Raw genomic sequence first — 24948 nt, forward strand, 5'->3', positions numbered from 1 at the left:
AAAGAAAATCAATAGAAGAAAACCTGATTTAACTGAAAGAAGAGTCCTCCCTGAAAATTCCGTGCTGCCTGTAGCTCCAATGCACATTTTAAAAATATATTTAGACCATTAAAAAAAATCTGATGTAGTCAAGTCAGACCAAAGGTCTGCTGTTTCAGCACCCTGTTTCCAACAATGGCCAAAACTGGGTGCTTACAGGAGAAGAAAGGCCAGTATGCATACTTGTTTACCAGCTGCTAAAGATCTGGATACAATTTAAGCCCCACGAAAGAACATACTAAAACCCCTATGGTTCCGAGATCTATGAGATCTATGAGATCTGAAGAACCTAATCAATAGCATGTACCTTGCCACACAATAAATAAATACTTTTTGTGTTTTTACAGAAAGAAGAAAAATAGCAGAAAATTTTATCATCAACTCTCAGAATCTATGAAGAAGAGGAGGAACACAGCAGGAGAAAAAGAATAGCAGCTGCTGTCTAGCTAGCAGTTGCATTATTAAATTATCCTCATTAAGACAGCTTCACTGAGAGACAACTGCAAATTTGTATTCATTAAGCTATAGGCTAAAACCCAGAGTAACGGATTTTATTAGCTTCCTGAACTCACAGATCATGGATGTTCAGGCAAATCTTTGTCTTCTTGAACAGGCTTAGAGTGAAAGCAATCTATATCCAGTATTATTCATTGCACTATGATCAAAAATCCTATGGTTTTGTAATTGAACTGGGGCTTGAGGATACACTAACGCTACCAGGAGTCTGGGAAATGCCTATCTGTGAAAGACAAATGCACTTCAACAGTGGAAAGAGTTCAGTCCCTTCTGAATTATGCAGGACACAGCAATGTACATTCAGTTGCATAACACAAGCCTACAGTAGCAGGAGTCAAAATGCTACAGAAAGTAATCAACTAAGAGACAAGAACATACTACCCCTCACCATCTTTCTTGCCACGGTTGGCATATATAGAATATATCATTATAATCATCCATTATCATGGACTGCATATATCCTATACCATTATCAGCATATGTCATAGGCCTTACATTCTGTCATACCTTTGACACCTCTGCTATCAACCACCTTGAGCTGTATCACTTGATAGGTTAACAATGCTAATTTATATTATGTTATCAACAAATTATGGTGTTTGTTCAACTGACAGGGCAACCTTTTCCTATTTTAAACAAGAGTGGGCCCCATTCACATTGCTGGCAGCACAGACCACGTTGCTGTGTGCTGTTACGATACAAACAGTGGCAGAACACTAGCTTATACAAAACTCAGAATGCTGGGTATGGAGGCAGCAAAGAAACTTGCTACTGCGCACTACTTTGACATGTAGTCCAAAAAAATACCAAACATTATCATTATATTACTCTTACATTTGAAATTTGGTTCCACTTTTGATGTCTGTTCTTTTCATTCTCCTTTCCCTTCCCTTAACATTTCACCATCTTTTAATTTATATATAACATTTAAGTTGGTATTTCAAAAGCATACATGCTCTTGGCCTCTGAAAAATCACCAAGAAATCACCTTTACTTCCCACAATGCAGACCCAGAGCATCTAAAGTATATTTGCTTGTTATATTAATAGAATTCAGAAAATCGCTCTACAAAATTCCTAAAAGAGAATCAGCCAAAGTTAGACTTGGCATCTGCACAAGTCTCAGTTATTTTTTGGAATACTTTGACAACACTCTTATGTTATTGTCTCCCGGTTCATTTTTCTGCTCATGTATTCCCCAAAGAAGGAAAGAATGGTATTTCTGTTCTCTGAATAAGGACACATCTTGCTTGTTAGAGTTATTTAATTATTTATTTTCCTTTCTCCTTCTTGAATTGTTGGATCTTTGGATCATGAGGCTTCAAATCCTTCTAACTCCTGGTCTTCCACATGAGGGCACAGAAGTCATCCTACTGCCTCAAAGTAAAAGAAACCAGAACAAAATTTTACCAGCAGAGGAGATACTTGCTTTCAATTTTTGTCTTTTCAGCTGGATACTGCAAAGGGAGCCTTCAGAGATCACAGAAAGTCTGTTGGTTTCCTAAATCTAATTTAGTAACACAGAAAACCTGAGCTATTCAATGCTGACATGACCGTTGTTGCAATGCACGTCCCCAGCTCCACAAGGCTCTACTTTGTTTCACCTGTGTGCACCTAGAGACAAAATAAAGGTGAAGTATGAACAGGCTTGCTCTCCTATAAAGCTGCTTCTGAAGGAACTCTGCAGTCAATTGAGAAAATTTTTGTTTTCTTTCTTGCATTTGATCTTCTCTGCAACATATTTTTCACGTTACTCCTCACATTTTACTTCCATCTGGTTTCAGCTTTTGATTAGAAACTTGGAAATTCAACTTTAACAGCTCAATGCAGAGACCTAAGCTGCTTCCAGCCATTTTCCTTCTTGGAGGATCTTAATTCAGTCGTATGGCTCTTTTTGCTGTATCGCTGCCCACACGCCAGAGGCTATAACCTCAGTAAATAGTTTGCAACTCTTACAAAGAACAAAAAGCCCTAACCTCTGCAAACATAGGAGAGTTTTGTTACCCTGAAAGAAACAAAACCTACAAAACAGATGGTACTGCTTTAAAAACATTTGCTATACAAAGTGTCATTATAGGGAAGCTGCAAATTGTCAGGTTTATCAGACAGGATACTATACACATTTAAATGTTAGTCAACAGTTTCACCAATAATATAGGACCAAGAGTACCTCAGATATCTGAACTCAGTCCAGAATTCACTACAGAGTCACCAAAAACCAATGCCCAAGTTACTGCTCAGAAAAAAAAGAATTCAAGATGTTCAGTAATAAGCATTGTTTTGACGGGATATCCACGTCCATCCCTGTGCAGGACCAAGAGAAGCTGGCAATCATCAGTTGTGTAGCCATGTCAGGAAAGACTGATGGATGGTCCCATTTTCACCACTAAAAAAATCTTTACCTTAAAAGCATTAAAACAGCATACTGAGTCAGAACAAAGACTGATCTACTAAACTGTGCGCAACAGAGCATGCCTGTGAAGTATACAATAGGCAGGCACATAAACACCCAACATAAATGTGGGTGTAAAGATAAATTGGTGGTTTGGGAACAGCTACTCTCCTATAACATCTCAATTCCAGCAGAATAGCCAGAAGTGCTTAATTCTCAAGGACCTGTGAAAGTCATGAAAGGAAACCGGATATAAGCCAACATCAGAAGCAAGAGAAATCTTGTGATTTCAAACATCTTTTGAACAGCAGTACAGACAATAATTTTCAAAGGCATTCTGAATCACCACCTTCCACAAGCATCCATGAAAAGTTACCTACCCAGCCTAGAAATGTAGAAGAGACCTGTAAAAAAGGCATTCAACTGCTAACTGTAAGAATCAAGGAAACGGATTTAGAATTCCTACATTTCTGAGCAACTGAAGCAGGACAGCTAAATACAGAAAGCAGTATTCTGATCACAATGCTATGAAGAGGTAAGCTTCCGTATTCATCCTGCTTTTGCCACCTGTGTAATTTTGTCTACATTCTGAGCCTGATACTACCTCATCTGGGCTCCACTTTAATATTATTCTTTGCAGTATTTGTCTGCAGAGTTCACAGTGTAAAGATTTGAGACACATGGACGTATGCAGGAGATATCCTGGAATTATCTCGTGTTTACAACTCAAAGAGGGATAAGAGAGCTGAAAGTTGGCCTGGATTGTCCCCTAGTGGTCCCCACCTTTCCTGGGGAGCAGAACCCAGAACAGGCTGTGTGACTGCTGATTGTCATGTTCATCTCACAAATTGTGATCTGTCCATAATAAGCAGTATGTTTGCCTCCTTCCCCACAGCATTTTCTGCTCAGCTTGCAGTTTCCAGCATCTCCTAAATTCTTCACTATAGACCTCAGATGGCCATTTAGTTCCAATGCCGCATGTGTGATGATGCTTATTCCTACACAAGTGCATGATTTTTTATGTTATTATTAAGTTATAACTACTCTTTTAGAGTAGCTTTTCTCTAATCTCTCAGTCATTTATAATTCTAGTTCTGTCCTCCTCCATTCTGGCAGCTTTTTGCAGCTTGTTGTCATTTATAAATTGTTTACAGATTTTCCATTACATTATCCATGTTATGTTAAAGAAAATATTGGCCAACACAAGATTCATTGCCATTTACCCCAATAACTTCACTTGTATGCACTAAGAACCACAAGTAACTGATGCAGGTTATTTTACTGAAAACATTCAAGGAAAAAGACTGACTTTCCAGTAACTTGTCGCAGATCTTTGCTCACATTTGTCTTATTTTCTTCAGCTATGCAGCGTAGAGAAACAATACCATACATAAAATCTGAAATGCTATTTTTTCAATAACAGGTTAAAATTTTGAAACCAGATATGCTACCAACTCTGCCCATGCACAATTTTAACTACCTCTTGTCCAAATCAAGTCATATGTTGTCACACGATGTTGTCAGTAGGCTTTCTTTCTGCATGTTTTTCCATGTTCAAACAATAGAGCACTGTTCTGTAATTTCACTGGAAAGTTGGCAGTTCCAGATATCGTAAGGCTCCTGCTCTACATAGTCAATCTCCTCCATGTTTGACCTCAGCAACTGGAGAGACTCCTATGTTTTTATTAAGAGCTCGGGAATCACAGAATCATATAGGTTGGAAAAGACCTTTAAGATCATCAAGTCCAACTGTAAAAAAGTACTGTTTTCTTTACAGTACTGGGAAAAGTGCAAAAGTACTGGGACTTTACAGTACTGGGAAAAGTACAAAAGTACTGGGAAAGTACTGTTTATGTCTCTCATCTTCCAAAGAAGTTTTTGCTTTAGTTCCTTCCTTTCTGTCTAAATCATCTCCCAGCTGCATGTGCAACCCAGCCGTTTTGTTGAGGCTAATACTTATTATCCATTGTTCTGTTATTCTTCCTCACTTCTCTTTTTCTTTCCATATTCTATGCGTTCTCTGATGCCAATTTCAGCTGTTTTTCTAAGAAAGCTCATGTTCCTGGCTGCAGACAGCAGCAGGCCACACATGCAGCGGCACAGGAAGCCCAACAGAAACTGTGGTATTAAGTGGCTTAAGTACAGTTAACTAAAGGATTGTCTTGGAAACAATCTAATTTAAGCTAAAGAACAAAATCATTAGCGCAACTCAGCACCCCAGAATTTCACTAAACTTTCATTTCTGTTCTCTATTCCACCCAAAAATACTAAGGAAGGAGGAAGTTCACCACAAACTCCAAGCATTGTTATTTGCTTAAAAAAAATTAAACATTAAAAAAATATATATATTTGCAAAAACTCCACTCAGCAGAAGGAAGGGAATTCCTTCTTATTCCAGACACAGACAGCTCATCCTAGAGAGGTAAATGCTATTCAATCTTAAAAGGTAAGCTCCCTTTTCTAAGCAGATGGAATGAGTTGTGCAGTAATACAATAATGCAATAAAACAATACAATAATGCAAGAACATAGTGAGCATTAACCAGTACTTTACATATTGGGATGAGTTAGGGAACATACTTTTATCCTTGCCCATGGCAGGGGGATTGGAACTAGATGACCTTTAAGGCCCCTTCCAACCCAAACCATTCTATGATTCTATACCTGCTGCCTGTGGCTGCATATTCTGTAATCAAGTTCCCCAAAGATACAGCCTACATAGCTCTGACAGCTGGTTCCTAGCTGACCCTGATAATCATATTCAGTTTTAAAATTTAGAAATTAATCAGTTAAGTGTGATAGAAGTGTGCTGAGAGTTAATCATAGCCTTCTGGAGCAAGAAATTCTATAGCTAAAGTTTTACACAATTACAGAGCAAAACAGTTAAGGAAAAACATATAGTGAAGTGCCTTGTGAAGTTACAATAATTATTGTTCTGTGTGATGGCATCTGGGGGATTACATTAAATGTCTCAGATTGGTAAAAACAAGTTGTTGGTTTTAAAAAGAGACAAGATGGCAACAAGACCAAGTCTTTCCTCTTTGCTTACCCAATTCTCTGCCTATAAGGTTATTAAGCCTTAGAATCATCCCCATTTACAAGTCCCATGCACATTAACTTTTTTTTTTAGCACTGCTTTTAATAAAGTAGAGGGATTCTTATGCCAGAGAACAACAAAACTACAGCAGTGTGGGTCTGCCCATGGCCTTGTGATAACTCCTAGCATTCAAAAGGTTAAGCATGTAGACAGACAGGTTCTCCTGTACACAGCACCATAACCATTCATGAGGTTACTCCAATTTGACACCTTCTGTTACCCGTGTGCTCTAAATTCTGATTACAATTAAACTGCAAAAAAAAGTCCTGCAAGACACTTCAAAGAGCAGCTTTACAAAAGCTAGTAAGAATGGGAGGATTCGGGTGCTCAGGATTTCTACTGGTGTGCTCTTATGACAGGGGTATACAGGATATACATGGAAAGCAACAGATTAGATCAACATGCCTGTAGTAAAAAGTAGGTATATGTCCCCACCTACTCTATTCCACTCAGGTTTTTGCACTAATCCCATTAACAGTTTCCAAGCATAACCCAATAGCACTCTGAAGAGCAAAACCAGCATCTGCCACAAGACATTCTCCCTCTTTCCTCATCCATGGGAAAATGGATGGAGGTACTCTTATTTCACTCTGCCTAGCTTGCTACTGGAGTCACATCAAAAGAGCACACCTTGCATTTGAATGGAATGCAAAGAGATCTGAGCTGGTTCATAGATCCTGTGAGGGCTTGTCCAACAGCCTTCAGCCAGCTATTAGCAAAGCTTTATCCTCTGCACACAGTTTTTCCTTGCTACAAGAAACGTCATGCATGCATGTCAGACTGTCAAATAACGTGTCCTACCTCAAGCTACTGTGAACAGGAAAAACTCCCACTGTGACTTGATATTCATGAGGAAACAAGTACAGAAAGCCAAAAGTGATAGGTCAGCAATACAACTGTTTTTTCTAAAGAAGCTTTTCCCAGCTTCAATTTGTTTAACTTAATAAGGGCAAAATAGTAGCAAACTAACTAAATGCAGCCAGCCGAGACAATTTATCTGGCTCCCACTATGGCTCTTGCACCCCTCTCTGATCAGAAAGCTGCATTTTCCTATGTTTGTACGATGCTGGGCTTATCTGGTAGCCCACACAGCTGGGAACTGAAAATATGAAATTACAATTTGGTTAGCTCTAAGTTCCTCTCCCTAAGGAGGGCATCCTTTAGCCAGCTGAACTAAGCTGAGCACGTGTGAGGGGATACAGAAGAGTTTAAGGAACTGGACGCAAGGAAGGGCAAACGCAGGGCAAACGCAGCTGGAGACATGAATCAGGACCAGAAGCAGAGGTTTAAATGAGAGGAAAAAAAGAGTAACTACAGGCAAGAAGAGTCAGGAAATAAAATACTCCATACAAGAAAGATCTGTAGGGGCACAATGGGAAGGAGCAAGTTAGAAAGACTAAAGAGAGCTAGAACCAGGAACCAACCCTACAGGAAGGGCCGCAGGCCTAGCAGTAAGCAGTAAGAACACCAGGCTGGTGGCGAGCCCAGAACTTTCTAGGACAGGCCAGCTGCACGAGCCCGGCACACGCCAACAGCCCCTGCTGCCCCCACCGCAGCAGGGCCTTCCCGGGAAGGCCCCCGGCCGCTCGCCCACAGGCTGCCCAACGCCTCAGGCCGCCCCCCATGGCCCAGCCCCACCACCGCTTACCTGCTGCCTCAGCGGCCGCAGCTCACCAGCCGCCCGGGCACGCCGCCGCGCCGCCGGCTCCCGAGCGGGCAGCCGGAGGCGCTGCCCCGCGCCAGGCCGAGCCAAGGCGGACCGGGCCGGGCCGGGCCGCGCCGCGCCGAGAGGGCGACCCGCCGCTGGTTGCAGGCTGAGCCCAGCCAGGTGAGCGCGCGGCCGCCTCAGGCGAGGGACCGCGGGAGCGGCAGTGCCCTCGCGCCTCCCCTCCGCGGCGGGAAGCCGGCCGGAGGCGGGGCCTGCCGGGGCGCCGGCAGCGAGCCCTGCGGCTCCGCCGCCACCGCCAGCGGCCGCGCCGAGCTCACGGCGGGCCGTGGGGACCTGCCCGCTGCCGGCGGCCGCACGGGCGGGGGGCAAGCCGCCTGAAAACGGTCAACGGCTGCAGCTGCCTTCTGCATCGTACCAACAGGACGAGGAGCTGGATGGACCCGTCGCCGAAAGAAACAAACCCTTTGAACTCTCCGAGGGCCAGGCCCGGCTTGTGACGATGTTGTAGAACTGCTGCGGTGGTTCTGTTCTGGGGCTCCTCCACCATAGTGGCGGGGGTAAAGAGCCTTCTAGTGGGAGCCCCTGCAACATCTGAAAGGAGCTGAGCAGTGTGTGGTGCTTGCGGCAGCAGGGGACTGTCATCTGGCTGAGGAGGAGGATGAAGTAGTTCCAGCTCTGAAGATCAAATGAAACTACCTAGGGAGAAGTGTAAGGAAAAAAGGGGTTACAGGACTTGAGGAGACACAGACTGCCACAGAGGATGCCAAAGTGGTGGTGGCAGAAGCAGAACAAACCGGGTATTAAGATGTGAAAGAGCACAGGATGATGGGGCAGGGAAGGATGAAGACAAGAGATTGTTTGAGAGCAGACAAAGATGGAAAGATCACTAGATTGGCCAGCAGTTCCCCTATGACTGAGTGAGTGCGATTAGCAAAAAGTAGATGTTCCACAGTAGATAAATGGAGTCTATGTCCTTTGTAGGAAATCTGACTCGCCAGAAGGCCTGTAAACTGCCCAGAAACTCAATTGCAGCTTGTAGCTTCATCTCACTGACAGCTGTGAGTGAAGATGCTGTGAACTGGAGTTTAGTTGTGTCTGCTGTCAGGGCATAAGGAGAATTGTTTGAAACTCAGCCGGTCAAATACTGCCTGCTTTGGAGACAGCTGCCAATTCTCAAGCAAAGTCTGTTTTACACATACATTACAATCATGTGCTGGAAGTGAATTTTCAGTTGTGCTGTGCAGCAACATCTGGAGTCAGCCACCTGCTGACAATGGATTCTATGAACAAGCAGAGAGAAAATGCCTAGGGAGCTGTCCTGCTCTGGGGCTGAGCTCCAGGACTACAGCCTCAAAATGGTGGGGCCTGGATGCTAACGCTAGGGAGGCCTTGATCTCAGAGAGATGTAAATTCACTTTCTATCGCTGCTAAGTAAATAAAACTGCAGACAGTGAACAGGTTAACCTGGGGTGGGAGGTGTAAAATAGGGGGAACTGGTATCAGCTGTATCAGCACCTATATGTGCTCCTGGCAAGTTAGAAGCCACTGCCTACAGTACCATTCAATGGTACAGTGTATCCATACACAGGGGATCACACATGCTTTTTATTAATGCCCAATTCATGGAAGTTTATTATAGCATCTTTTTTCTTTTGGTAAACAAGGGAAACAGCTGGTTACAGAGAAAACCTAGAATATTTGATCTGCATAGACACTAAATATTCAAAACATATTTTTAACAGGGCCATGTGTATAAATCATGATCTGACTCATTAGTTCAGGACACTTAGTCCTGGTGGTGTTGTCTCTCAATTAGATGGACAGTAATTAAGCTCAACTACCTTGTCTTTGTTGCATGTTTCTGAAGAACAATTAATACTTGGGCCATGATACAAACAAAAGCTCAAATCTTTACTCAAACTTCTATGCGTATTTTCCACATTGGGAACCAGATCAATATTTTTTAATTTTTTTAACCAAGCCTCTGAAATTCTGAAGTGTGTTACTAAGTATTGGGGTCTACTGGCAGGCCTGTACTACCTTTCTAGTCTTCAGGTTTTATTACGGATACTTTATAGAAAGGCTGTCAAATGCTGTTTGTTCCATTTCCACAAAAGCAATCTTTTTAGGGCATCACACTATACTTGGGGAGGGGACAAAACTGGAGCAAGAGCAATACAGTGGGAGCAGACTCCAAAGAGCAGCTCAACTCTTTGGACATTAGCTCTACTTGAGACTAGATTTTCTTTTAAACTCCCAAAATATCCCACATTTCTGTGGCTGATCCATATACAAAGACAAAACACTATTGCAGGCAATCAGCAATCTTTAGATTATTTCCTCCTAATTGCTTACATTACCCATAAGCAAAATTTACACCTGGAAATTTACACTTACTCCCCCACAGTAGGCTGTTGGGGAAAAACCACTAATTGTTCTACCAACCTGATACCGATAAATACTACTAATTCCCATGTTCAATTCTGTCCACTGCTGCTCCTGAGTAAGCATCCTACTATTCTGACCTTTACCTACTCTGGAAGAAACAGCTCAAGTGCCCTCTAGTGTGGTTTCAGAATATCTAGTCCATGCTTTTCCCACTGTTGCGGGACTAAATGAGAGGGTTTGTATTTGGTTTGAAACATTTTTATAGGTCCATAGAATTTTATGACATAAGCCACTGTGAAAAATACTTTGACTGAAAAATTGGTGGTGATTGTGATTTTTTTGTAAAATTGCCAAATGATAGTTATGGTTAGTTTCACAGGCATATTACCTGTTTTATCCCCAAAAAGCAAAACAGCAAAATTTACTAAACATGCCTGAATTTTTCATGACCATTATATCTGCTTATGAAGTGATGCTGCTGTTGGGTTCTTCTTCATACAGATGGGTTTAGAGCATCACCATTCTGGAAAAACATTTATGGTCATTCTACTTACTTTTTCAGTTTCTTGTATTTCCAAACTTTTAATATATATTTATCAAAGTAAATTTTATTTTTCTTTCTACTACATTTTTAGTAGCTTTTTGGCCACAATAAAAATTTTCTGAAATGCTCAAGTAATTCTTACTTTTCTATTTGAATTACTTTGCTAGCTGATTCAACCCTAAGAAATTTGGCCTTTTAAAGCTATTCACAGTCTGAATAATGAACATGCTTAGATCATCTCAGAGCTTATGTTTCTGGAAGCTTTCCTGGCTGTGGTGCACAGCCTTTGAAATGAGCTTCCTTTTTAAGCTAATACACTTATTTAGCTTCAGTAGTGTGCACACTATGAAAGCTAATAGACTTGGGCACCAAACGGGTTTGTTTTTTCCAAACTGAAGGCAGAAATGGGAAGAGTACAGGCTGTGGACTAATATAATTGTTTCAGACATCTTGTGGAGTAGTGAAATTCTCAGAGCTGACTTGAAAGAAATTCCAGATACACAAATATATGTTCTGGTCATACCAATGGTCCATCTACTTTTATTGGTAGCTGCTAGTAAATGCTTAAGGAAGCAGCTTGAGAATGTAAGTGTAAGAATAGGGGGAGTACTTTCCCAGTATTAGCCTTCTGGAATTCAGTAATGTTTGCTTAAAAAGAAGAACAGGAAAAGAAAAATTAGAGTGAGAATAGGGGAAATAAAGGACAGCCCAAACTACCCAGCTGTGGAATTATTTCAAAGGGAGAGTCCTGTCATTTGGCTCATCTTTACACAAACAAATTTAAACACTGAACTGGGACTCTCAAATTCTCCTCTACAGTTCACAGACAGTAATGAAACTCCAGTACCTTTTCCCCCATTTTTTCTAACTACTTCATCCTATTCCATTCTTAATGGCCTTTTCTATTACTTCTAAGACCTGGGAAAATATAGAATTCTATTTAAAACACTGCAACTTTCCAATCAGCAGTAGCAGCTATGGCTAGGATCGGCAGCTCTCCCTGACAGAAATTTTCTCTTGTTGTACACATACAGCATCACAGTATGATTGCATCAGTGTATTTCTTTCAAATTCTCTGTTTCATGTCTTTTTATCCTTAGCCTTATATACCTTCTTTCCCCTGAACTCCTGCATACGCTCCATTTTCATGTTGTATATGTGTCTGTGTGCCAATATGGCCTTTGCAGTAATATTTTCCCTTCACATCATTGTGTATCTCTTTATGCACCCATTTTTGCCCACCCTGTAGTCTCTCTGAGTTCAGAAATAAGTGAATCCCCACACCATGGGAATTTTAACCATCTTTAAAAGTCAGCTAGTAACTAATTCTGAATAAAACAGTTTAGACATGAATCCTTTTTGTAAAATGTGTGTTCTGATAACTGGGAGCCTTTTGAGGAACAGCCCAGCTATCCCACAGCTGTTGGTTGGATACCAACATTACTGCTGAATAATTTTAAAACTTTCATTAAAGCAAGCTCGATTTTTTCCCTTGCCTGTTTGGGTCTTCTTAAAACATTTGCTTTATCAAAATTCCCTTTTTTAAAAATTCTGAGCAAGTCAGGTGTGAGACTAAAGTTCCCCTTTTGTTTTCTAGCTTCATGCCTGTGAATAGGAGTTCCCACAACATGCCTCGTTCTTGTCATTTTTGTAACTATTCAACTCTTTTTTTTTTCCCTTGTCTTCAGTGGTAAGTCCTTGCATCAATTTGTTTATATGACTGTTATGCATAATAATGAAGGCTTTCTCTTCATTCTTCTGACATGCCTGAAATTGGTGTGAATTGTGAAATTTTCAAGCCAGAAGCAGAAAAGCAGTGCTCAGGGAGGCATGTGAACAGAAGAGCAAATTGGATTCTGTCATGACTGGAGTAAGGATCCATATGAAATATGACCAACCTAGTAAAGTGTGTCCTAGTACTGCTGTGATTTTTCTTTTCCACACTGCAAATATTGTAACTTAACAGTCCCCGATAAGTGCTTCTTATGGGGGTTAGTAGGAGTTGGGGAAGGGGAAGAGGGTTATAAAACTCAGTGAAGTTTTGTATAGTTAAGCATACAATAAATAGTGATTACAGACATGGGCAAATTTGACTTAGCATGAAAAAGGAAATTTTGGTCTTAGTGGCAGGTTCTTGAGAAAAACATCAGTCACTATTAGCACTTTACTTTAGTCTTAAAATCAAAAGTACTTGGCTTTTCTACCCAGATACGTGAACAGTTGAACACCTTTAAGAGTTGCGAAATATATCTGAATTTCTGTCCATACGTTTGCTCTGGAAGGATATTTTGTACATCTCTAACATGCTAGCAGTTGTTACAGATGCAACAACTTTGTATAAATAGGACAAGAATAGCTTTGGATACATCATTAAGAGTTCCTCCTCTTCTCAGTTCATCTACTTCCTAGCAAATTTCCGTGGAACATGCATGCAAAACTCAGCACCATTTTTTTATTTGAGAAGCAAGCATTTACATAGAATCACAGAATCACAGAATCGTATAGGTTGGAAAAGACCTTTAAGATCATCGAGTACAACTGTAAACCTAACACTACCAAGACCACCACTACACCATGTCCCTAAGCACCTCATCCAAACATCTTTTAAATACCTCCAGGGATGGCGACTCAACCACTTCCCTGGGCAGCCTGTGCCAATGCTGGAGAACCCTTTCAGTGAAGTAAAATTTCCTAATATCCAGTCTAAACCTCCCCTGGCACAACTTGAGGCCATTTCCTCTCGTCCTGTCACTTGTCACCTGGGAGAAGAGACCGACCCCACCTCTCCACACCCTCCTTTCAGGCAGTTGTAGAGAGCAATAAGGCCTCCCCTCAGCCTCCTTTTCTCCAGGCTGAACAACCCCAGTTCCCTCAGCCGCTCCCCATCAGACTTCTGCTCCAGACCCTTCCCCAGCTTCGTTGCCCTTCTCTGGACACGCTCCAGCCCCTCCATGTCTCTCTTGTTGTGGGGGGCCCAACACTGAACACAGCATTCGAGGTGCGGCCTCACCAGTGCTGAGTACAGGGGCACGATCACTGCCCTAGTCCTGCTGGCCATGCTATTTTTGATACAAGCCAGGATGCCATGATAGAATGAAGCTCATGAATGAACTGATACATGACAGAATGAAGTTCATATTGGACCTTTCCCTTCTATTTTGTCCTTGCAAAAGGAGTAACTCAGAGTAAAATTCAGAAAACCTATTTAGACTCCTCGGTCAGATTCTGTTCCTCAGCAACAGCTCGTCCTGCAGGGATACTTACGTTTAACCTGTGCTTAGACTGTACCACAAAGTTCCCACAACATTCATAGTGCATGTAAAGAAGCTGCCCAGTCAGAGGAGTGGCATCTTATCTCTGGCTGTACGCCCAGAAGACCTACCAAGTAGGCATGCTCTGAAGACACCTTATATGTGTAAAAACTATTGAAGTCAGCATGCAGCCCAGCAGATAAATTTACTCTGTGAGTGAGGAGGAGGAGAAAGGTACTCCTGTTGCCAGTCTTTCACATGGCAAACTTGAGTCACCCTATTGGAAGTGGAGCCATTACCATTATGTAGCCTGTAGAACAGATTAAATAGCAGAGAAATCTTCCCCCCCCCCAAAAAAAAAAAATTACCGTAAACTTGTTGGGTTGAAGATTCCTTGCAACAGAAACCAAAACTTCTCTTAGATAACTGAACTCTGTGTCCAAATATTCTTCTTATACCACACAGGCAGAGTTTTTCTGTGCCAAGAGAAAAATCACATTTTATAATAAGGGTATAGCAGGCAGCTTGGTGCTCCCCCAGATGTAATGCTAGCCAAATGCTGCTAATGGTGTAGCTTTTTAAGTCCAAAATATTGTTTGTCTGTTTTAAAAACTATCTTTCTTGATTGAAAGCCATCAAGCACTCAGTGAAATAGAAAAAAAATGGGCTTACTAGACTTTTTAATTTCTCTTGTTTTCTTCTATTTAACCAACAAAAAGAACAAATTTACATTCTTTAAGACAATAAACAATACATGTTCAGGTATCCATCTCTCTTGGGTTTTAGTGAGCATTTCTCTGTAATACTGAGCACCTGCTACAGTTCATACGTTATCTTCTGCTGCTGTCATTATATAGTGAACTCAAAAAATGTCTAAACCTCCATCAACTCCTAGCTTAAAGTAGTTCTGTGGAAGCAGACACTTCTCTTTAAGGACTTCTGATGTCTGCTGGGCTACCCCATCCAGCATCATAATAAGATGCAAGCCCTGCAAGTGCTATTCAATCCCTGCTGCTTATGGTCTTCATCTGCCATTGCTGGAATGATTATGCCAGCTAGAGGTAGATCTGAACTGAAGCCAGAATCTGTTGGTGGGAGCACACCAGGCAATACATCACTCATTCATTCCGCAGGAGCTGACCCAACTTACAGACCTCACTGGTGAAACTTATTTCTCATCATGTTACAAATCACCACTGTCCTTTATGTCAGTAAAGTGAAATGCAGAAAATATGTGGCATGTTTCACCACTCAGTTCTCTTATTTCACATTCCAGTCTTGACGCATTTTTGAAGGACCACAGAAAAGTGTAGTTTAAAACCTGTCTAGTAAACTTCCTTGATCCTGAGGCATATGCTTTGCATTTAAGTAACTTTCTTTTTTCCATTGCCCTTTGGAACAGTTTCCTTTTCCTACTTGGCTCAAACAATTTTCAAATCAAGACAGGAGCAACAGCACGTTCCATCCTGTGATGCAGATTGTGAGTCAGGGCCCTTGGGACCTCCATGCTGACTGGATGAAATTACGTGTGCCCCCAGGCAATTGCTCCAGGGGTATTCCTGGAATGGCTGGCAGTGCTTGCAGTACTGTACAGTACCCTGAATTTCTGCTGTTGAGACACAGTACAGGAACTCTGTTACTTTCCAGGCAAAGAGCAGAACTGCACACCCTCCCCTAGATCATGGCATACAGCACAGAGATAAGCTTTTTATTTGCTTTCTCTAATAAACAGTCCCAGACCACTATGAAATAAGTCACTCTTAGACCCTTTTTTATGCATTAGATTTTAATTCCCTAAAGAGAAGAACAGATTTACATGGGAGTAAACCACAAGGCTGAGCTAGGACAAGTACTCAAGAACTTACAGTTCTGGGATCACTCCAGTAGCCCAGGCTCTCCAGAAAATCTCCACTTTCATGCTGGGCCTCATGCTGGTTGTGATACGTGCCTCAGACCTGTGAGAGCATCCTGAGCCCAGAAGAAATGAACATACAAAAGCCAGAAGCTCTGGAAAAACGGCCTTTTCATGTGTCACTGAGCATTAAGATCAGGAAGCACTGGCAGTACCTCAAGGCATTCAGTCTGTAAGAATGAGGATTATAATGTCAGTCCTTCGCACTGAGAAGTCTGTAAATATAGGAGAAAAGTACACGTGCAAGTATGCATCCGCTTCTTGGTATATGCAGTCCAAGAAGAATTTGCAGAGTCTGTAAAAGAGTGTTGAATCCCGTGCTATCCTTCCCTACTGTACTCTTTTATTTGTACTTGCACCACATTCTCCACCATGGCCAGTATAACATATTTGAAGAATAAAATTAATTTTTAAGGCTTGATGCTTGGGCCATATTCTTTGCATTGCCTGAATATTACCTGACTTTGATACTATGACAATGCATGTTAGGATATTACAGTTTTGGAGTATTAAGATCTTAATTTATAATGAGATGTACAGGTAAGGATCTATCTTTATGCCTTTTCCAGCAGCACATACAGCAAGGTTACCAGTTTCTACCTTGTGGTATTTTTAGTTTCAAAGTGAAAAGCAGCACACTGTTTGATTTTGGAGGGATAGGTTTCAGGTTGAACAGAGCATTCTCATTAGTGGCAGAAGGAATGCTAAGGCACAATTGTTTTTTAACATGCCATGTATAAGTAGAACATACCACAAAACAAAACATGCATTTGGATCCTCTCCTTTTAGGTCAAGGAAAGTGTTTACTACTTCAGACCAGCATGTTCTCCATTGCAAAGCAGCATGGTGAAGATGAAGATGGCTCCTCTTGGAATAATCATCATGAAGAAATCTGCTTCAGCTCCAGAACAGTTCATGATGTGAAAGAGCACACAGTAAGTCTCAAAAGAGAACATGGGGAGGGACTCTAAGGATCACATACAAAAGCGGGAGTAAAAGAGCAGGTAGGCAGTGCCAGAGTATGTTGTACTTCAGGGAGAGCATCTCACCTCTTTAAATCAAGGCCCATTAGAGATTTATTCTACAGATGCGCTTTTCAAAATATTTTTTACTTTGTGTTTAAAGCTTGCGTTGTAATATGACATATGTCCTGGAGATTGTCAGTTTATAAGGACAGAAAGGCCATGTGAAGAAACAGTATCTCACACTCTTATTATTGCTGGCATGTTTTTTAAGCTATATGAGGGGTTTGTGTTTTAAAGCATGGTGGAAAAGAAAAGAAATGTATATTCAATTACATGAAATCAGGCTGTGCACAGGCAAATGCCATTCACTTCTGTGGTCTAAACACTCCTATTCAGTAGTTGGTCACACTGTAATCTACAGCGGAGACTCTTAGGCCTAGGCCAACTAAGTTTATCCCTGTACAGCTGTTCCGGACCCGCTATGACTCATCATAGAACTAGTTCCATACCTCATTTTCCATGCTGACCCAACCAGCTAGATTAGCTCACAACGATCTTAGCCATCATACATAGCAGAAGAATTCCTTCTAATTAAACCTTGAGCAACAGTTTTGATAACCTGTTTTTCCTTTGTATTTTTCACAGTTTAACAGATCATGTTATTACCCTCTAGCCCTGGTTTCCTGGGAAACAAAGCATCTCCTTACCCTTCTAATCCTTCCAGGGAAATGAAGCCAAATTAAAACATTTCATGGGTGTTCATTACATTTTATCATAGATAGTTCATGGACCTATCAACATCAACTGCCCAGAATGTGCTACTGCTTAATGGGTAGCAGAAACAACTAAACTTGCTTTTTGTAACAGGCACTTCTTGTCCACGAACAACAGTAACCAGGGATAAAGCTTCCTTTCTGGGCAGTGCTTTGTTTCATCCCAAGTCAAGGAGACACTCCAGTTCTGAGAACTGGATGTTGCTATGGCAAAAATGTGTGAAAGGGGCCCTTCACAAACACACAAGCCAACTCCAGCTTCTATGATATATGTTTGTCTCCTTTGATTTTCTGGAGGGTAGCACATTTTTTTAAGTTAAAGATGACAGCAGATAGTTCAGCTATGATATGGAACCTTATTTCTGTTCTTCCTTTGGCTAGGGAAAATTTAGTGGAAATGTTCCTTTGGAACACATGCAATCATGCCTAAGAGGCTGTGCATGCTGTGACTGTCTACATGAGCCTGCAAACTATGTCCTCATCAGTCTTTCTGCAGACGTGCCCTGTTCACTGAACTCACACAGGGGATGGTCATTTGCATAAATATTAAGGACCTCTCATCTGCACCTTGCAGAGGAACTTACCTTAGCAGGAAGAGTTGCTGAATAGAAGTGGAAGTGTGCAACTCATAATTGGAAGTCTACCTGAGTAGAGAGAAATTGGGCCCAAAGAGCAGAAGGAATCTGCGGAGAGAGTATGTTAACTGGTAATTGATGAATGCGTCTCATTTGTTTAGCGGAGAGCTGGGAGGGGACTCAAAAGCGCCAAATTGGGACTGAGAGCTTCTTACTGGGAGAGAACAGAGAAGAAAATGAGGTATTCTTCTATCCTCATTCCCATTTTGTCCATTAAGGGGAGACACTAGAAATAATATCTGGATCATGCTTGCTGTAGAAATTAAGTAGTTTACAGGATTCTGTGATTTTACAAACTTACAATGCTTTTTCTGAAAAGCAGCTTTCAGAGAGAGGCCAGGATTTGAAGCACACCAAATTTCTGGACCTTCCTAAGAAGAGAAAACCAGGCCAATGCAGTTGTCGGGATCTAACCATAGTTCTCAACAGCCTTGTATAAGCTTTGCAGACTGATCTGTCATGCAAGTTCCTGATGCAAAGCGAGTAAATATATTTTAAAAAATTAAAAAGTGTGGAAGGAAACAAAGGAGCAGACTATTTGCTCAGACAGTTGGAGAAGCACAGCGCCTTCTGACCTTCTTTGTAGTCCAGGGAGCAATTCTTGAGCTGCATTCTGAGACAGAGGCAGTGTTGCCAGGCCTAGCATTCCAGCAATTACTAAGTGGAAATGGAAACAGCAATACAGATGCCAACGGTATGATGCAAGATTCATTGTCCTTGTCCGAATGGGAGTCCATTAAGGTTTCTGGGCTGTTTGCTTGGTATTTAAAGTCAGTTGTAGTTCCATGTAAATTACACGTTTAAGCCAGGAAATAAGATTTTTTTTTAAGGGAGCTCCTCCTCATTCCCTGGCCTATGCTTCTCTGAAGGGCTGTTTTGGACCTCGAACAGGGAATTTGAGCTTAGCAGGCATAGAAAGATCTGAGAAACAGGAAACCTGACCAATCCTCTGCAGAACTAAGAAGCATGCATATGAAAGTTTTGCTGTTCATAAAGCATAAAACTGGAATAATTGTAGGCGCATGCTTGTAAAACACTTAGGAAACAGTTGAACACCAGAAAGAAATTCTGTGCCCTCCTAATCTCTCAAAGGTCAATGGGTTAGCAGAGAACAATTTGGAAAATGATGAAAAACAGAGGAAGAGCAGGTCAGACCTGGAAGGAGAATAGTAAAATTCAGGCCTGTAGGGATACATTTTAAATGTTTTAATTCTGAAGTCACTTTAGGGATGATCTTTATGGGATTAAAAAAATCAGGCTTTCCTCTAGTAATTGAAATTAAACAGCACTTGCCGAAGCAAGGATAGTTTCTTATCCATCTGTCATTACAAATAAAAGTAATAACGTATGTTTAGCAGTATCCAAATATCTAGTGCTACAGTTGGATAACACTTCTTTCAAAAGTTTCCCAGCATACTCTGCAATTAAAACATAACCAAAACCAAATGGTCTTTGCCCCAGGATCTGCATAATTGTAAATCTAACTGCAAAGAAATTTCCAGGTTAGAAAGCGGTTACAAATATCCATGTGCTGGTTTCGTCTAAGATACACTATGTAAGAACCTACGGGGGAAAGGACACGTTGATAATAGAAGGCTCTTTAATATATAAAGCAAAACAATCCACAGAGTTTGAAGCGGGACATGTTCAAGATGGAAATAAAATGTCAGTCTTCACAACAAATATGACTAACTAGGGCATCTCATTAAATAATGTGAATTATCTACCAACTAAATGTTTACTTCACAATTTCACAATACTATTGACAAAAATATTATGAGTCCCTTCTTTCCTTAATTATATTGATTTGTTCCATAATAGCCTATGAAATGAAAATATTAATCACCATTGTAGTTTTTCTCAAAAAATCCCTGCACAGCACCGCACAGCACTGCACAGCACAGCACCGCACGGGACCGCACGGCACCGCACAGCACCGCACAGCACAGAACGGCAGCACGCAGCACAGCACCACACAGCACTGCACCACACAGCACAGCACAGCACGGCACTGCACTGCACCGCACGGCACTGCACCACACCGCACCACACAGCACCGAACGGCACCGCACAGCACCGCACCACACAGCACCGCACAGCACCGAACGACACCGCACAGCACAGCACCGCACAGCACCGCACAGCACCGAACGGCACCGCACAGCACCGCACCACACAGCACCGCACGGCACCGAACGGCACCGCACAGCACCGCACCACACAGCACCGCACAGCACTGAACGGCACCGCACAGCACCGCACCACACAGCACCGCACCGCACTGCACCGCACAGCACAGCACAGCACCACACAGGACCGCACAGCACCGCACCGCACAGCACCGCGCAGCACCGTGCAGCGCAGCACCGTACAGCACAGCACCACAGTGCACAGCACCGCACAGCGCAGCACCGTGCAGCACAGCGCAGCACCGCACAGCATCGCACCGCGCAGCACCGCGCGGGACCGCACAGCACCGTACAGCGCAGCACCGCACAGCACCGCGCAGCACCGCACAGCACAGCACCGCGCAGCACAGCACCGCACAGCACCGCACCGCACAGAACCGCGCAGCACCACGCAGCACCGCACAGCGCAGCACCGCGCAGCACCGCGCAGCACCGCACAGCGCCGCACAGCACAGCACAGCACAGCACTGCGCAGCACAGCATCGCACCGCGCAGCACCGCGCAGCACCGCGCAGCACCGCACAGCACCGCACAGCACAGCACAGCACCACACTGCACAGCATCGCACCGCGCAGCACCGCGCAGCCCCGCACAGCACCGCACAGCGCAGCACCGCACCGCACAGCACCACACCGTGCAGCACAGCACAGCACTGTGCAGCACAGCACCACACTGCACAGCATCGCACCGCGCAGCACCGCGCAGCCCCGCACAGCACCGCACAGCACAGCACCGCAGCGCACAGCACCGCACCGCACGGCATAGCACCGCACCGCACCGCACCGCGCAGCACTGCGCAGCACCGCACCGCACCGCACCGCACCGCGCAGCACCGCTCCGCTCGGCCGGCCGGCGCCAGCAGGGGTCGCTGCCGCACGCCACACGCAGCCGACGGGCTGGGGGCGAGCCCGCGCCAGCGCCGGTCGTCACCCCCGGTGGCTGCCGCGGGGGCGAGCGGAGGTAGGCGGTCCCACCGCGTCCCGAGTCGTGCCTCCGGCTTTGCTGTTGGCGTTCGGCTCTGACGATAACGCTACAGAGAGACTGTGCGTTTCTGACCTACGTTTTGTCCTGGCCATCTGGTGACTGGGGACCCGTCACCTCCGCGGCTCAGATCCTGGGAGGACTGAGGGGTCTGAGACTGAGCGGGCAGCAACACGGAGAGCAGAAGAAATCTGTCCTGTAACCTGGACTTTCATAGTTCTTTCAGAGATCTTCTGAGGTCCGATAACATCGCTGCCTGTCAGCACAGCTCTTGGTTATTTGACCTCACCACGCGTGACTATTCGTGGGGGCACTGCAGGAGGAAGCTGTGCAGTGCTTCCTAGAGAAGCCTAGAACTATATGGTGAAAAGCCGTACGTTGGAATTCAAGTGGGACCTTGTACCCAGCTGTACATTGGAATTCAAGTGGGTACTGACCTTGTACCCAGGTGACAGGGTCAACATGGAAGGCTGGGGAAAAAGGGCAAGATATAGACCCCACACACTCCCTGCCATTAACTCTCTGAATAATTTGTCTTGTCTTCATTTGTTCCTTCTGTAGAGTGATTGCGCAATCACTTGATTAAATCTGCTCTCCTGCCTAAACTGGTGTTCTGTGGTGATTAAGGTAGCACCCATTGAATCTAGTCAGGAAACAGCTCTCCCCTCCAAAGAAAAGGGGTCCTGCCCCCGCAGCTCCTCCCCATATATTCACTCAGATTCTCCCTTGGCCCTCCTGAACCTGTTTTACTCTCATCAGCTCACAATGAGGTCCAGTTCCAAAAAAAAAAAAAAGTACTTTTCTGAAAGAACATATTTAATTTTAATCCTGGTTAGCTCTACCCAAAAAAAGGCGCCAAGAAGAACCAAAATCTTTCTCCTCTTAGCCGCATGCGCATACAGTAACTACCCCTGCCATGAAAAGCACACACACTGAGTAGATGAGACAAACCAGGGCCCACAGGTTAAGTCAGCTGCCCTGGATCATGCAAGGAGTTACATGGCAGAGCTCAGGACAGACAGTGACTCCCATGACCCAGTCCATTGCCCACCCAGTAAACCTGTGGATACTAATTTAGGCAGAGATGTCCTCTGCCTTCCACTGTTGCTTACTCATCTATCTCCTAGAATAAAAGGTTTTATCAACCCAAATGTAAATTTCATTTCACAGAATCACAGAATCGTATAGGTTGGAAAAGACCTTTAAGATCATCGAGTCCAACCGTAAACCTAACACTACCAAGACCACCACTACACCATGTCCCTAAGCACCTCATCCAAACATCTTTTAAATACCTCCAGGGATGGCGACTCAACCACTTCCCTGGGCAGCCTGTGCCAATGCTGGAGAACCCTTTCAGTGAAGTAAAATTTCCTAATATCCAGTCCAAACCTCCCCTGGCACAACTTGAGGCCATTTCCTCTTGTCCTATCACTGGTCACCTGGGAGAAGAGACCCACCCCACCTCTCCACACCCTCCTTTCAGGCAGTTGTAGAGAGCAATAAGGCCTCCCCTCAGCCTCCTTTTCTCCAGGCTGAACAACCCCAGGTCCCTCAGCCGCTCCCCATCAGACTTCTGCTCCAGACCCTTCCCCAGCTTCGTTGCCCTTCTCTGGACACGCTCCAGCCCCTCAATGTCTCTCTTGGAGTGAGGGGCCCAACACTGAACACAGCATTCGAGGTGCGGCCTCACCAGTGCTGAGTACAGGGGCACGATCACTGCCCTCGTCCTGCTGGCCACACTGTTTTTGATACAAGCCAGGATGCCATTGGCCTTCTTGGCCACCTGCACACACTGCCAGCTCATATTCAGCCAGCTCTCAATCAACACCCCCAGGTCCTTTTCTGCCGGGCAGCTTTCCAGCCGCTCTTCCCCAAGCCTGTAGCGTTGCATGGGGTTTTTGTGGCCCAAGTGCAGGACCTTGCACTGAGCCTTGTTGAATCTCTTACCATTGGCCCCAGCGCATCGATCCAGCCTGTCCAGGTCCCTCTGCAGAGCCTTCCTCCCCTCAAGCAGATCAACACTCCCGCACAACTTGGTGTTGTCTGCAAACTGACTGAGGGTGCACTCGATCCCTTCGTCCAGATCATTGATAAAGATATTAAACAGGACTGGCCCCAACACAGAGCCCTGGGGGACACCACTTGTGACCGGCTGCCACCTGGAGTAAACTCCATTCACCACCACTCTTTGGGCCCGGCCATCCAGCCAGTCCTTTACCCAGCGAAGAGTACACCCGTCCAAGCCACGAGCAGCCAGTTTCTCCAGGAGAATGCTGTGGGAAACAGTGTCAAAGGCTTTACTGAAGTCTAGGTAGACAACATCCACAGCCTTGCCCTCATCCACTAGGCGGGTCACCTTGTCGTAGAAGGAGATCAGGTTGGTCAAGCAGGACCTGCCTTTCCTAAACCCATGCTGGCTGGGCTTGATCACCTGGTTATCCTGTACATGCCGTGTGATGGCACTCAGGATGATCTGCTCCATCAGCTTCCCCGGTACCGAGGTCAGGCTGACAGGCCTGTAGTTCCCCAGATCCTCCTTCCGGCCCTTCTTGTAGATGGGTGTCACATTCACTAATCTCCAGTCAACTGGGACCTCCCCAGTTAGCCAGGACTGCTGGTAAATGATGGAAAGGGGCTTGGTGAGCACTTCTGCCAGTCCCTTCAGTACTCTCGGGTGGATCTCATCAGGCCCCATAGACTTGTGAGTGCCTAAGTGGTGCAGCAGGTCACTGACCATTTCCCCCTGGATTATGGGGGCTCCATTCTGGTCCCCATCCCTATCTTCCAAGTCAGGGGCTGGGTACCCAGAGAACAATTGGTCTTACTATTGAAGACTGAGGCGAAGAAGGTGTTAAGTATCTCAGCCTTTTCCTCATCCTTTGTCACTATGTTCCCTCCCACATCTAATAGAGGCTGGAGATTCTCCTTAGCTCTCCTTTTGCTGCTAATGTATTTGAAGAAGTATTTTTTATTGTCTTTTATGGCAGTAGCCAGATTGAGCTCTAGAAGCTCAATGAAGAATGTCCTTGAAGAATGTCCAGCCTTCCTGGACTCCTTGGCCCTTTAGGGCAGCCTCCCAGGGGACTCTCTCGACCCGTCTCCTAAATAGGCCAAAGGCTGCCCTCCAGGAGTCTAAGGTGGCAGTTCTGCTGACCCCCCTCCTCACTTCTCCAAGAACCAAAAAATCTATCATTTCATGATCACTCTGCCCAAGACGGCCTCCAACCATCACATCACTCACAAGTCCTTCTCTGTTCGTGAACAAGAGGTCCAGCGGGGCACCTTCCCTAGTTGGCTCCCTCACCAGCTGTGTCAGGAAGTTATCTGCCACGCACTCCAGGAACCTCCTAGACTGTTTCCTCTCTGCTGTATTGTATTTCCAGCAGACATCCAGTAGGTTGAAGTTGAAGTCCCCCACAAGAATCATGAGGCTTCTCCCAGCTGCTTATAGAATAGTTCGTCTGCCTCATAATCCTGGTTGGGTGGTCTGTAACAGACTCCCACCACAATATCTGCCTTGTTGGCCTTCCCCCTGATTCTTACCCATAGACACTCCACCCTGTCGTCACCATCATTAAGCTCTAAACTATCCAAAC

General features: G+C 44.2%; 1 protein-coding gene across 1 annotated transcript in view; it reads right to left on the reverse strand.

The window, feature by feature from the left end:
- Positions 1–24948, reverse strand: part of LOC140643359 (uncharacterized) — a 131252-nt gene that overhangs the window by 73716 nt on the left and 32588 nt on the right. The window contains exon 4 of the mRNA XM_072845023.1: positions 8173–8407. Coding sequence (XP_072701124.1) covers positions 8173–8407 — 235 coding nt within the window. The remainder of the gene's footprint in view (positions 1–8172; positions 8408–24948) is intronic.

The sequence above is a fragment of the Ciconia boyciana genome, chromosome 23 (assembly GCF_034638445.1).
Source record: "Ciconia boyciana chromosome 23, ASM3463844v1, whole genome shotgun sequence".
Classification (NCBI taxonomy): Eukaryota; Metazoa; Chordata; class Aves; order Ciconiiformes; family Ciconiidae; genus Ciconia; species Ciconia boyciana.